At 46.6% G+C, this 15521-nt stretch overlaps 2 protein-coding genes across 3 annotated transcripts in view; both read right to left on the reverse strand.

The window, feature by feature from the left end:
- Window positions 1–15521, reverse strand: part of LOC311150091 (intermediate filament protein ON3-like) — a 409178-nt gene that overhangs the window by 317802 nt on the left and 75855 nt on the right. The window lies entirely within an intron of this gene.
- Window positions 6920–11949, reverse strand: LOC311150089 (keratin, type II cytoskeletal cochleal-like). 2 transcript variants are annotated; one of them, XM_084187360.1, is made up of 8 exons: window positions 11212–11949; window positions 9998–10206; window positions 9757–9913; window positions 9477–9641; window positions 9236–9361; window positions 8890–9110; window positions 8661–8725; window positions 6920–8534 (listed from the first exon to the last, which is right to left on the reverse strand). In XM_084187360.1, the coding sequence occupies exons 1-8, from the start codon at window positions 11758–11760 to the stop codon at window positions 8281–8283; spliced, it is 1746 nt and encodes a 581-aa protein (XP_084043486.1). In that variant the 5' UTR covers window positions 11761–11949; the 3' UTR covers window positions 6920–8280. The 2 variants fall into 2 exon arrangements, with proteins under 2 accessions (XP_084043486.1, XP_084043487.1); XM_084187361.1 differs by having other exon boundaries at window positions 7049–8534; window positions 8670–8725; window positions 11212–11871.

Below are 15521 nucleotides of genomic sequence, written 5' to 3' on the forward strand. Positions count from 1 at the left end.
ACGCCTTGCCGGTGAGACAGGAGATGAGGGCGGAAACGCTCTCGTATCCCGAGGGCGCCGGGTGTATGGTGGCAATGTAGAGCTCCACTTGTAGGAGGAACCCCTGACACCCGGCAGCGGTGCCGTCGTACGCCCTCGGGAGCGAGAGCCGAATCCCACTGGGTTCCGGTCGATGGACGGGCTGGTTGTCCGGTGGTGAAGGTGATGGTGCGATAGGTGGGGCTATGGGAACCCCGCTGGTCTCCCATCGACGAAGGGTGTCCATGACGCCCTCCAAGGCGTGCCCGATACGGTTGATCCGGTGCTCGTGTCCAAGGAGACGCTCCTCCATGGGGTCGACGGGTGCTCCTGCTGATTCCATCTAATGGTGTGTGATTCTGTCACGGTGCTGTGTATGGGTGTGGTGTGGAATCAGGCGCAGGCAGCAGAGGGTAGGTCCAACAAGACTTTACTGAGCACGAAAAAGTAATCCAAAACAGCCCGGAGGCAAAAGACGCACACAGGCGTAAATACAAGCGCACACACAGGTGCGTAAATCTCTCCTCAACACAACAAGGAGGAAGCTCAGGAAAATAGCGTACCGACACGGGTAGCGCAACCACGACACGAACAATCACACACAACACAAACTTAACAACAAGGAAACTAAATAGGGTGCTAAATGAGACCTAACACAAAACAGGTGTGACTAACAGACAAAACCAAACAAACACGAAACATCGAGCAGTGGCAGCTAGAACTCCGGAGACGACGACCGGCGAAACCTGCCCGAACAAGGAGGAGGAGCCGCCTCGGCCGAAACCGTGACACTAACATCTCGATGGCCACAATAAATAGATATGCCGATAGTGGACAACCTTGTTTCACTCCTCTTGACAGTTTAAAACTTTCTGAGAAATAGCCATTATTTACTATTTTACACCTAGAGTTACTATACATGATTTTTAACCATTTTATAAGAGATTCTCCAAAATTGAAATGCTCCAGGCATTTATATATAAACCCCAGTCGTACTTTATCAAATGCCTTTTCAAAGTCTGCTATGAATACCAGGCCTGGTTTCCCAGATTTTCCATAGTGTTCTATTGTTTCCAATACTTGCCTTATATTATCTCCAATGTATCTTCCATGTAAAAAACCTGTCTGATTAGAATGAATAATATCAGACAATACCTTTTTAATTCTATGCGCTATACATTTTGCTAGAATTTTTGCATCACAACACTGAAGTGTAAGGGGCCTCCAATTTTTTAAATGGACTGGATCTTTATATTTTCCACTTGTATCCTGTTTCAGTAATAATGAGATCAGACCTTCTTCTTGAGTGTCAGATAATCTACCATTTACATAGGAGTGGTTAAAACATGCTAATAACTGTCCTCTTAGTATATCAAAAAAGGTTTGGTATACCTCGACTGGTATGCCATCCAACCCTGGAGTTTTCCCGGACTTAAAATCTTTAATTGCATCCAGAAGTTCCTCCTCTGTAATTTCACCTTCACATGAGTCTTTCCGTATGGCTGTTAATTTTACATTATCAATAGAAAAAAAATCTCTACAATTAGCTTCATTTAGAGGAGATGGAGGCGACTGAAATGAAAAAACATATGCAAACGATAAGTTAATTAGAGTTACCAGCCTCAGAAATTGCAGCCCAAATAAATGCTTCACAGAGTTCAAGTAACAAACACATCTCAACATCAACTGTTCAGAGGAGACTGTGTGAATCAGGCCTTCATGGTCGAATTGCTGCAAAAAAAAACACTACTAAAGGACACCAATAATAAGAAGAGACTTGCTTGGGCCAAGAAACACGAGCAATGGACATTAGACTGGTGGAAATGTGTTTGGTTCCAACCGCTGTGGCTTTGTGAGACGCGGTGTGGGTGAACTGATGATCTCCGCATGTGTATTTCCCACCGTAAAGCATAGAGGAGGAGGTGTTATGGTGTGGGGGTGCTTTGCTGGTGACACTGTCTGTGATTTATTTAGAATTCAAGGCACACTTAACCAGCATGGCTACCACAGCATTCTGCAGCGATACGCCATCCCATCTGGTTTGGGCTTAGTGGGACTGCGGTGATACACCACCCGTCCGTCCGTCTGTCCGTCCAAAATTCAAAACTTCTCTCTTTTCTATAAACTGCAGGTAACACAATATATGGTCTATACTTGGCATGTAGGTTTCTCACTTATGGGTGGCACAAATTGTGATATGGGGGAATGGGCAGGGTATATGCAAATTAAATACTGTAGCATTTACTATAGTTAAAAAAGTGGTAGTGTTTTTGCGGACTGCAGTGTTTTTGTAATATTTACTACAGTGTTCATTTTCTTCCATATAATAGGGGAGAGTGGGGTAAATTGACCCAAGGGGTGAGTTGAGCCTCCCTTGTTTCTAGGAAACTATACAAACAAATTAATCATTTTAACAAATATTTTCAAAGACATCATCATTTCATGGAGTCTGTGAAGGAAGAATGGAAAAGTGGTAAGCAAGTTAGGTCCAAAACGGACCTTGACGGAGGGATGCTGAATGTAAAAAATTGCTCAACTTACCCAACTCTCCCCTACTGAAGTATTTACTATAGTATTCTACAGTATACTACAACATTATACACTGAGTGTACAGAACATTAAAGACACCTGCTCTTTCCATGACATAGACTGACCAGGTGCATCCAGGTGAAAGCTATGATCCCTTATTGCTGTAGCTTAGTGGGTAAGAGCATTGTGCCAGTAACCGAAAGGTCGCTGGTTCTAATCCCCGAGCCGACTAGGTGAAAAATCTGTCGATGTGCCCTTAAGCAAGGCACTTAACCCTAATTGCTCTGGATAAGAGCGTCTGCTAAATGACAAAATGTAAACTTAAATCCACTTCAATCAGTGTAGATGAAGGGGAGGAGACAGGGTAGTTAAACAAGCATTTTTGACAATTGAGACATGGATCGTGTATATGTGCCATTCAGAGGGTGAATGGTGTTTAGTTCATTTCATTCCGATCTCCTCTGCATTATTGTAGCCATCTGCTACAGCCTGTCAACTATGCCTCTGCCTATCCCTGTTCTCTCCTCTCCGCACAGGCTACACAAACGCCTCACACCGCGTGGCTGCTGCCTCTCTAACCTGGTGGTCCCTGCATGCACCACACACCTGGAGTTCCAGGTCTCAGGCAGCCTCTGGAACTGCCGTTCTGCTGCCAACAAGGCTGACTTCATCCCAGCCTATGCTACCCTCCAGTCCCTCGACTTCCTGGCGTTGACGGAAACATGGATTACCACTGAAAACACTGCTACTCCTACTGCTCTCTCCTCGTCTGACCATGTGTTTTCGCATACCCCGAGAGCATCTGGTCAGAGGGGTGGTGGCACAGGAATCCTCATCTCTCCCAAGTGGTCATTCTCAATTTTTCCCCTAACCCATCTGTCTATCTCCTCATTTGAATTCCATGCTTCCACAGTCACTAGCCCATTTAAGCTTAATATCCTTGTCATCTATCGCCCTCCAGGTTCCCTTGGAGAGTTCATCAATGAGCTTGACGCCTTGATAAGTTCCTTTCCTGAGGATGGCTCACCCCTCACAGTTTTGGGGGATTTCAACCTCCCTACGTCTACATTTGACTCATTTCTCTCTGCCTCCTTCTTTCCACTCCTCTCCTCTTTTGACCTCACCCTCTCACCGTCCCCCCCTACTCACAAGGCAGGCAATACGCTTGACCTCATCTTTACTAGATGCTGCTCTTCTACCAATCTCACTGCAACTCCCCTCCATGTCTCCGACCACTACTTTGTATCCTTTTCTCTCTCGCTCTCCTCCAACACTACTCACTCTGCCCCTACACAGATGGTAATGCGCCGCCTCAACCTTCGCTCTCTCTCTCCCACTACTCTCTCCTCTTCCATCCTATCATCCCTTCCCTCTGCTCAATCCTTCTCCCTCCAATCTCCTGATTCTGCCTCCTCAACCCTCCTCTCCTCCCTTTCTGCATCCTTTGACTCCCTGTGTCCCCTATCCTCCCGGCCGGCTCGGTCCTCCCCTCCACCTCCGTGGCTTGATGACTCATTGCGAGCTCACAGAACAGAGCTCCGGGCAGCTGAGCGGAAATGGAAGAAAACTAAACTCCCTGCCGACCTGGCATCTTTTCACTCCCTCCTCTCTACATTTTCTTCATCTGTTTCTGCTGCTAAGGCCACTTTCTACCACTCTAAATTCCAAGCATCTGCCTCTAACCCTAGGAAGCTCTTTGCCACATTCTCCTCACTGCTGAATCCTCCCCCCCCTCCTCCCTCTCTGTGGATGACTTCGTCAACCACTTTGAAAAGAAGGTTGACGACATCCGATCCTCGTTTGTTCAGTCTAATGACACTGCTGGTCCTGCTCACACTGCCCTACCCTATGCTTTGACTTCTTTCTCCCCTCTCTCTCCAGATAAAATCTTGCGACTTGTGACTGCAGGCCGCCCAACAACCTGCCCGCTTGACCCCATCCCCTCCTCTCTTCTCCAGACCATCTCCGGTGACCTTCTCCCCTACCTCACCTCACTGATCAACTCATCCTTGACCGCTGGCTATGTCCCTTCCGTCTTCAAGAGAGTGAGAGTTGCACCCCTTCTCAAAAAACCAACACTCGATCCCACTGATGTCAACAACTACAGACCAGTATCCCTTCTTTCTTTTCTTTCCAAAACTATTGAGCGTGCCGTCTTTAGCCAACTCTCTTGCTATCTCTCTCAGAATGACCTTCTTGTTCCAAACCAGTCAGGTTTCAGGACTGGTCATTCAACTGAGACTGCTCTTCTCTGTGTCACGGAGGCTCTCCGCACTGCTAAAGCTAACTCTCTCTCCTCTGCTCTTGTCCTTCTAGACCTGTCTGCTGCCTTTGATACTGTGAACCATCAGATCCTCCTCTCCACCCTCTCCGAGCTGGGCATCTCCGGCGCGGCTCACTCCTGGATTACGTCCTACCTGACCGGTCGCTCCTACCAAGTGGCGTGGCGAGAAGCTGTCTCCGCACCATGTGCTCTCACCACTGGTGTCCCCCAGGGCTCAGTTCTAGGCCCTCTCCTATTCTCCCTATACACCAAGTCACTTGGCTCTGTCATATCCTCACATGGCCTCTCCTATCATTGCTACGCTGACGATACACAGCTAATCTTCTCCTTTCCCCCTTCTGATAACCAGGTGGCGAATCGCATCTCTGCATGTCTGGCAGACATATCAGTATGGATGACGGATCACCACCTCAAGCTGAACCCTGGCAAGACAAAGCTGCTCTTCCTCCCGGGGAAGTACTGCCCGTTCCATGATCTCGCCATCACGGTTGACAACTCCGTTGTGTCCTCCTCCCAGAGTGCGAAGAGCCTTGGCGTGACCCTGGACAACACCCTGTCGTTCTCCGCTAACATCAAGGCGGTGACCCGATCCTGCAGGTTCATGCTCTACAACATTCGGAGAGTACGACCCTGCCTTACACAGGAAGCGGCACCGGTCCTAATCCAGGCACTTGTCATCTCCCGTCTGGATTACTGCAACTCACTGTTGGCTGGGCTCCCTGCCTGTGCCATTAAACCCCTACAACTCATCCAGAATGCCGCAGCCCGTCTGGTGTTCAACCTTCCCAAGTTCTCTCACGTCACCCCGCTCCTCCGCACACTCCACTGGCTTCCAGTTGAAGCTCGCATCTGTTACAAGACCATGGTGCTTGCCTATGGAGCTGTGAGGGGAACGGCACCTCCGTACCTTCAGGCTCTGATCAGTCCCTACACCCAAACGAGGGCATTGTGTTCATCCACCTCTGGCCTGCTGGCTCCCCTTCCTCTGCGGAAGCATAGTTCCCGCTCAGCCCAGTCAAAACTGTTCGCTGCTCTGGCACCCCAATGGTGGAACAAGCTCCCTCACGACGCCAGGACAGCGGAGTCACTCACCACCTTCCGGAGACATTTGAAACCCCACCTCTTTAAGGAATACCTGGGATAGGATAAAGTAATCCTTCTACCCCCCCCCCAAAAAAAAAAAAAAAAAAAAAAAAAAAAAATTTGGTAAAGTGGTTATCCCACTGGCTATAGGGTGAATGCACCAATTTGTAAGTCGCTCTGGATAAGAGCGTCTGCTAAATGATGTAAATGTAACGTAAATGAATGGGCAAGACAATGGGGGGGTGTAACACTCAGTGTATAGTAGGCACTACACATGATTGAGGAATACTACAGTGTGCAGTATAGTATTCCATAGTAAACTCTAGTATTGTTTTCATGTGGGTAAAATTAAGGATTATGTTGGATACCAGAAAACAGGACCTGAAAGAATAAATACACATACTGTACAGTAGATGGAACCTGTTCAGTATAATATTATTACTGTATGCTGCCCCCTATTCTCACCAGAGGGCAGCATAAGCCTAGGGATGTGTTTTTGTGAATGGGTTAGATTGGTCAAGTTGTCACTTCAGTTGTGGGACAGTAGACATGCATATCTTACATTAGTTAAAGTTGTCTGCCTGTAGCCTACCTGTCGAAATTGAAGCAGATATAAGTATTTCAATTAATTACAGTTAATTACAGGCTTTATCTTGGCCAGGTTGCAGTTGTAAATGAGAACCTGTTCTCAACTGGCTTACCTGGTTAAATAAAGGTGAACTAAATAGATAAAAATTACATATTGGTATCGTTACCCTGTAAGCAGTTTATGGACAAGGTATGACAGCATGAAGCACGGAAATGCTAATACAGGTACCGTTGACTTGCATTGGATTTCTGCCACAAATGCTAAAAGGGTAGTATTTGAAACAACACCCAGGTAAACAAAACCAAAGCATGTCATACCTTGTCCATAGACTGCTTACAGGGTAAGGGAAACAATATGTCATTTTGTAATTTGGGTGAACTATCCCTTTAATAACTTGGAGATTAACTACAGTTTATAGTGATGATAGATCCCTTTATGTTGTGTCAGAGGCCTTGACGATAGGTTATATATTATCTGGGTATGCACCATGTAAAAGCTTCTATCAATGTGTATTAAATAAAAACAAGATGTTGAGTCATAAGGATTACGTTCTTAAGTTTACTTGCCAAAGTGGATTAAACTGTCAAGAAGGCATTTTACGGTGTTTGAGTTTATTTAAATTAAGTTAACTCTTTAAAAACTTTAATACAGTTGATGCTTTAAGTAATCCTATCAGCCCTGTCAGTAATGTCATTGCTTCTCATTCTTCTGATGGATACTCAACTGACAATGTTAATACTGTTGTTGCTTTAAGTAATCATATCAGCCCTGTCAGTAATGTCATTGTGTCTCATTCTTCTGATTGATACTCAACTGACCCCAAATCTAGAGCCATTTTCTACCCAATTGTTATCATTGTCTGACCATCTATGTAAATAGAACAACACAAGTATTTTATAGAACTCAGATTTATTCAGGATGTTTTGTTGATGACACATGATCAATTACATTCAATAAATCTGGGAGTACCAGTCATCCCTTTTTGATCAGAATGAAAAGAAAAACAGGAACAAACAGTGTTTTGCAAACCTCAGTGGAGAACCCATTGTCCCTAGGAAAGGGAGAATTAAGAGTTAATGCTAGATTGTTTACCCCAGAGCAAAGGGGGTGCCACTTTAGTATAGCTGATTATGTTGATCTTCTGTCATTCGCCACAATGCACAGCAATATGGGGGCAGTGGAGCACACGGGGTAGGGGCATGTTGAACTCTGGAGTTGTCAGCTGTCTCAACATTTAGTGAACAACATGGCACCTCCCTGCCAGGCTCATCTGGAGACTGCCGCTATGTTGTGTGCGATGAGAAACTAGTGTTGCCTTATGAAGATGCACTATCACAGCGCTGCCAACCAATGTTGTGTCACCATGACAGGCACCATCCAGCAAATTAAAGACAGCCAGGCTGACTGAAGAGGGAGCAGACTTAATTCTCTGCTTCCGGTTCTTACTATCACTGCCTCTTTTGATGGCTATGTTCTGTATCTGTGAGGGACAGGATGCTCAAGAGGTAGCAGGAATAAAACACTGGAAACATTGGGATAAAAAAGGTCTGTCAGCTGCATTCAAAGTGCATCCTCTGATATCATCCATTATTTCCTACCAGCCAGTAGCTATGGGGCATATGCAGCTAAGTAGGGGTTCATATATGACAGTTCATCCTGGGTTATAGTGTAGATCAGTGGATGCTCTGTGCCTGCATGTGACAGGAGGAGTTTGTAGCTTGTTTTGGTTGTGGAGGGAGAGTGGAAGGTGGGGACAGACTTCTGTGTTTAGAAGCGTTTAGAGGCGTCTGGATGAGGAGGTCATAGAGGAGCGGGACATGGAGACGCCGCCACCGCCGCTGCTCATGCTGAAGCCACCGCCGCCACCGCCGCTGCTCATGCCGAAGCCACCGCCGCTGCTCATGCCGAAGCCACCGCCGCTGCTCATGCCAAAGCCACCGCCGCCACCGCCGCTTTTCATGGACATGCCACTGCCGCCGCCATATCCGAAGCCTCCACCGCCTCCGCCCATGCCGAATCCACCGCCTCCACCTGGGAAGGAAAGATGGAAGGGGCAAAGTCAATACTAGGACTGATAATCAGACCTACAAGTATTATCTTCACTGTTTTCATTTTCTTGTCCAACTGAATTTAAATGTATATGTATGAAGTTCTTACCGCCACCACCACCGCTGCTGCTGGAGGTTATGTGGATGGTTGCAGTTCCACCTCCAGAGGTAATCCTTTGTAAAGATTCATAGATTAGTTGACATAATCACTAAGCATATACTTTAGTGAAAGAGCTGACTGCATCTAGAAGATTTTCAATGTCTTGTGCCTTTATATTTCCTAGCCTTGCTTTTGTCTTGTTTTGTTTCACCATGTCTTTATTTGATCCTGTGCTCACCTGTCCTCCTCTCCTTCCAGCAGTTTCCTGTAGGTGGCGATCTCAATGTCCAGGGCCAGCTTGACGTTCATCAGCTCCTGGTATTCGCGCACCTGCCGGGCCATGTCCTGCTTGGCTCTCTGGAGGGCATCCTCCAGGTCCCTGATGCGGAGCTTGGCGTCCTTCACTGCCATCTCCCCGCGCTCCTCAGCCTCAGCGATCTGGCCTTCCAGGGTAGAACGCTACGAGGTAAAGAAAAGACAAGATCAGAAATAAGACTGAGATTTTCACTTAATTGAATATTAGTGTTGTGCCAGACCTGATGCTATTTTGAATTGACAGTCATTTGCCAGCCTACTGAACATACCTGTCCCTTGACGTTTTCGATCTCGTTTCGGAGACGGCTGATCATGCGGTTCAGCTCGGCAATCTCTGACTTGGTGTTGCGCAGATCTTCACCATGTTGTCCTGCAGAGGACTGCATCTCCTCAAACTGAAGGAAGACAGGATTGGCACAGTCATTAGTCAGTGTAAAGCCTATGTATTATACTTTACTGCACCTCTCATTTATAGGAAATCCATAGAAATATACTGAAGTCTCCTCATACCTTCTGCTTGTACCATGTCTCGGCCTCGGCTCTGCTGCGGTTGGCGATGTCCTCATACTGGGCGCGCACTTCAGCCACAATGGAGTCCATGTCTAGGTTACGGCTGTTGTCCATCTCCACCACCACTGAGGTGTCCTTGATCTGGCCCTGCAGTTCACTCAGCTCCTGGAGAGAGAGAAGGAGAGAGAAGGACATCAGGAAAGCCATAATGTGGATCATTTGTTGTTTATATCACAGAGTTTCAAAGACTAAGCTTATTGTGGTTTGACATGGCCCTCACCGCTTCATAGATGGCCCTGAGGAAGTTGATCTCATCCTGAAGGGCGTCGACCTTGGCCTCCAACCCAACCTTGTTCATGTAGGCACCATCAACATCCTTCTTGAGGAGGACAAACTCGTTCTCCACTGCGGCACGCTTGTTGATTTCATCTTCATATCTGCAAAAACAGATTATATATGGTTACATGGGCCAGCATTTAGGACAGTTAGAGCATCCATACAATGTCTTGTGTAAAACTCACTTGTTCTTGAAGTCCTCCACCAGACCCTGCATGGTTGTCAGCTCTCCTTCCATCTTGACCTTCTCTCCTCCCAGGCCGTCGAGCTGTCTGCGCAGGTTGGCAATGTAGGCCTCGAACATGGCATCAATGTTGGAGCGGGTGGTGGTCTGGTCCTGCAGGAGGCTCCACTTGGTCTCCAGCATCTTGTTCTGCTGTTCCAGGAAGCGTACCTGTGTGCAGAGAGAGAAATGGAATAGTTACAATCAGGTGTCATATTTACTGCTAGAAACAGGTTGGCACACATCTTCCATTACGTTGAGAATTTAAATTGGGTTATGTCATATTATATCATATCTGGTTGTATCATGTGACATTGCCTTGGCAACATCTCCCTGGCAAGGTTTACTTGTTTATTTATTTAGTGGTCCAAGATTAGACTTGCATTCGCTGAGGTAATGAAGACGGACTGCTTGAAGTTTTTATTGGGACTTTCTCAGACAGAGCTGCCTTTCTCCCACACCTCTGTAAAAAAGGACACCGCCCTCTATGGCCTATTGTTGGCAGGCACTGAGCTGAGTCATTCCCTAAGGGCTGGGGCAGTCATGAAGAGATCCATCCACTTTATATCTCGCTCCCAGACGATTCCTTCCATGAGAGGTACATGGACTCACCCCCCACTCCCATACTCACAGCCAGTGCAATTACGGTCGAAGAAAACGACTAAACTGTCAGTTTTGATGCAACAGGCTGCACATTAGGACTTTGACAACCTGTGATAAGGTGATATGCCCCTGTTTATACATTCAGGTAGAGGGTGCAGTCACTATATCATTCTGTGTATTTGTTTTCAGAGCCAGTTCTAACTGGATCCTATATGGTCCGGATTTCCAGAGGCTGCATGATCAGTGGCTGTGAAATATTTAATGAGCCCTACAGTAGCACACAAGAGACACAGCCTTGCAACTATTCAAGTGTGCTATTTGCAACCTGTACCATAAAACAACATCCCAGCCATCAATTGCTATTACAAAGTGTCCTTTTGCAGATACTTTGCAGTGTCCCTTTGCAGTATCTCATTTGCAGTATATCTGCACCCTGTGTATGCTGGCATATGGTAGATGATGATCAATGCAATATATTTTAATTTACTTGGACAGGACCATAGTCATGGCATACTTGATACTTTTAACATTCTCTTAGATTGAAGGGCTTTAAGAGAATAAAGGAGTACTGACCTTGTCGATGAAGGAGGCAAAGCGGTTGTTGAGGCCCTTGATCTGATCTTTTTCATGGGTGCGGACAGTCTGGATGTTGGGGTCGATCTCCAGATTGAGGGGGGCAAGCAGGCTTGAGTTGACTGTGACAGCTGTGATGGGGGCGAAGCCACCTCCGCCGCCGCCACCACCCAGGCCAAAGCCTCCACCGCCGCCACCAAGGCCGAAGCCTCCACCGCCGCCACCCAGGCCAAAGCCTCCACCGCCGCCACCCATGCCGAAGCCTCCTCCACCACCACCGCCGCCACCCATGCCTCCAGCGCTGCTCATATAGCTGAAGCTGGAGCCTCCTCCACTTCCACCACCGCCCATGCCGAAGCCGCCCCCACCACCTCCTCCGGAGCGTCTAACGGATGAGCTGCTCATACGGCTGGAGCCCACAGGGGCTGCTGAAGAGGAGAAGCTTGAGAAGCTCTTCCTCACAATGCTGCCGCCGCCACCACCGCCGGAGCTGAAGCCTCCGCCGGAGCTGAAGCCTCCACTCATGCTGCCACTGCTCCTGTAACTCATGGTTGCAGCTTTTCTGATCCTCTGAGGGGAGTAAAAGAAAAGGAGAGAGAGAGAGACAGAGAGGATTGGTGAAGCAGGTGAGCTTACTAAGAGGAAAGTCAAGCCCCTCTCAGTGACTCCTCTCTGGTGGCAGCTGGCTTATATCTACCTGCTGGCACAGGGCTCCTCCCCAGCATCGGCCTGCCTCCTAGCTGTCTAGGATTGGAGCGATCGAGGTCATCAGACAGGTATCATTGCCAGCCCCCGTAAACTGATCAGGCTCCGGCACACCCAGGTGCAAACACAGAGGAATGTCAGAAGGACCCCAGGGGAGAGGCGGGGAAAGTAAGATTGACAAAACCATTCAGTTAGTGCCGGGGAGAGGGGGGACGAGGTTGCTCAGAGTCATTACTTTCTCATGTATACTGAAGATTAAATGTTCATCACATAGTTACATCTGGATTTTTTTTAGGAAAACAATGATAACCAAAAGGTCAGCTACTCTTTGCATGATTGAGCACAGACTAATATCTGCATGGCACAGGAGGTTGGTAGCACCTTAATTGGGGAGAACGGGCTCATGGTAATGGCTGGAGCGGAATCGGTGGAATGGTATAAATACATCAAACACATGGTTTCCATGATGGAGGCTGCTGAGGGGAGGACGGCTCATAATAATGGCTGGAATGGAGCCGTCCTCCCCTCAGCAGACGCCACTGCTGCATGGACAGTATAGTATAGCATAATATACTGGTTGTGCTGGGAATATTGAGTGAGTAACATTTGCTGAAGACTGTCCCACGCCTCCTAATCTCTCATCAGAAGAGGCTATCATCTTTCTCATCTCAACAGAGACAGAGACTAGGAATGTCTGAAAAAAACAAACTCATCTCTGTTCTCTGCTCAATGTTTCACTCATGGACACACAGACTGGACTGGTCATCCTGGAGACTGGACTGGCCATCATTTTGCCTGAATAGTTAGATGTTTCGTTTACATTTATTGGTGTTGGTTAGGGTCTATGACACTTTTATTACATATGTACAGATAGATAAATCCACAATTACAATGTGGGTTGCATTTCTGCAGCACTATCCTGAGGGTTCTTCCTACCTCATAGTGGCGGGACAGAGATACGTTGACACTTCATTCTGATCAACACGTTCTGTAGGTGGCTTTGCAGCGCAGGGGGTAATGCTACTGCCTGCCTCTGTCTCAACCTCTCTCCTGTATGTTTTCTGTCTTGTGGTTGCGGGGAGTTGATCTAGGGCTACTCTTGATCTTGGTTGAGGGAATGACAAAAGGTTGAAAAAGAGCTAAACTGTGGGGGGGCAATGGAGATATGTAGGGGATGCAGAAAAGGCATTGAAGAAGGCTAACTTTATTCTAGGCATAGACAATACAAGAGTCATACATCTATGATTGATTGTAGACCTTGTGTTGCTATAGTTACCCTGTCAAGTCAAAACATGAAGAGCTCAGTGCTGTAGGTACACATACTGTAAGTGATCTCATCCACAGAGAGAACCAGCATAGGGGAATAAAGCATAGAGAAAGATATTTACTCTGGGTTGAGTTGTTGGTGCTCTGAAGGGACGCTGCTTTTGGCACAGTTTACTGCAACTTTGACAGTGTTATAATAACAGAAATAACAAGACTATGATTCATTTTTGTCCCGACAAGTAGCATCCTGTATGAGTCTAATTTGTTTATTGGCTCATCTTCTCCTGGTGAAAGGCATAGGAGAGAAGCTGAGGTTAGGAGAGGTGGTAGTATGCCCCAAGCCTTCCAGTCATAATCTATGGCATATGGCACAGTGTTCTGTGTGTAGACCTGTTACTGTATGGGCTGCCAGGGGGAAGCATACCACTTACCGCTTTGGTGCCAAAAGATGCCAACATCCTGAATAGGTTTTTTGCGATCACACTGTATCCAACATTCAGTGGTTTGTTCTTTCACTGTAAATGCTCCTATACCTTAAAGGCTATTTCAGGGTTACCTTTAAGTTGGTTTAGTGTGCAAAAACAGAAGCGTAAACATGGAACTATTTCATTGACAGTTTAGAAGACAGGACAGCGGTAGTGAAAATGAGAACAAAGTACCTGTTCAGACTTATTCAAATAAGCAGTAAATACTTGTTCGGGCTTGGCACAGGAGGAGACATCCCTCTGTCTGTAGTACACCTAAAATGTCCGCAGGGTGCAGGTGAATTTCACCCAAATGGGTGGGACACACTCACCACGCCATCACACACACACACAGGGCTTCTAAGAACATTTTATTCCCAAACATGGTAATGTCAGAAAAAGGAAACCTGACATCAGAGACATTGTCAATGTCATTTCAATGTAAAGGTCTGCATGGTCTTTACAGTATGGTTGTAAGAAAATGTACCTTATGCAAATACAGTACTGTATATGAATGCTCATACACAAGAGCTAACATTCAATATGATCTGCTGGTTCGGTAATCTAAACCTAGAGAGCAAGAACAGGCTGGGAAACATTGTGAAACTAGGTAGCAGGATCATTGGTACGAACTTACTCACCTGTATCAGACACGAGTCATACGGAAGGTGCAATGCATTTTGAGGGACTCCTAGCATCCCCTGTTTGATGAATTTCTGTTGGTTCTCTCAGAGTGCAGATATAGGCTCCCTAGGTTTAAAACAAATAGGTCTAAACTCTACTTCAGGGATCACCAATTAGATTAAGCCAATTTTGTCTTGAGGGGATGGTCAAGGGGCAGGAACATAATTGCAAAAAAATGTTTACTGCAAATTGACCGCAAGAAGCCCAAACAAATATAACATTTGACTAAAACATAATAATTTCAAACCTTGCTTACATTTGTTGTGTATGATCACATACACTGAGTGTACAAAACATTAGGACCACCTGCTCTTTCCATGACATACTGTAGACAGACCAGGTAAATCCATTTGAAAGCTGTGATCTCTTATTGATGTCACTTGTTAAATCCAGTGTAGAGGAAGGGGAGGAGACAGGTTAAAGAATGATTTTTAAGCCTTGAGACAATTGAGACATGGATTGTGTATGTGTGACATTCACCGGGTGAATGGACAAGGCAAAAGACTGAAGTGCCTTTGAATGGGGTGTGGCAGTACTGTAGGTGCCAGGCACACCGGTTTGAGTGCAACACTGCTGGGTTTTTCACGCTCAACAGTTTCCCGTGTGTATCAAGAATGGTCCACCACCCAAAGGACATCCAGCCAACGTGACACAACCGTGGGAAGCATTGGAGTCAACATGGGCCAGCATAATGTGGAATGCTTTCAAACACCTTGTAGAGTCCATGCCCCAACGAACTGAGGCTGTTCTGAGGGCAAAAGGGGGTGCAACTGAATATTAGGAGTTCCTAATCCTAATGTTTTGTACACTCAGTGTATTTACATTTGTATTTAACTAGGCAAGTCAGTTAAGAACAAATTCCTATTTACAATGACGGCCTACACCGGCCAAACCCGGATGACGCTGGGCCAATTGTGCGCCACCCGATGGGACTCCCAATCACAGCCGGTTGGGATACAGCCTGGAATTGAACCAGGGGGTCTGTAGTGCCTTAGACCGCTGCGCCATTCGGGAGCCCAATATCTCTCTATTATGCATGGGAACACCTTGGAATAGATTTCCAAAATTGAAATCACTTGGAGTTGATTTTCTGGTGTTTTCACAGTCTTTTATGTCCAACAATAAAACATTTTATAAAATTTGGTTCAGAAAACTTGGGAGGCCAGATGGGGAATCCTGCTCTGGTTTAGA

This window comes from Coregonus lavaretus (assembly GCF_964263955.1).
Source record: "Coregonus lavaretus genome assembly, chromosome: 22".
Taxonomy (NCBI): domain Eukaryota; kingdom Metazoa; phylum Chordata; class Actinopteri; order Salmoniformes; family Salmonidae; genus Coregonus; species Coregonus lavaretus.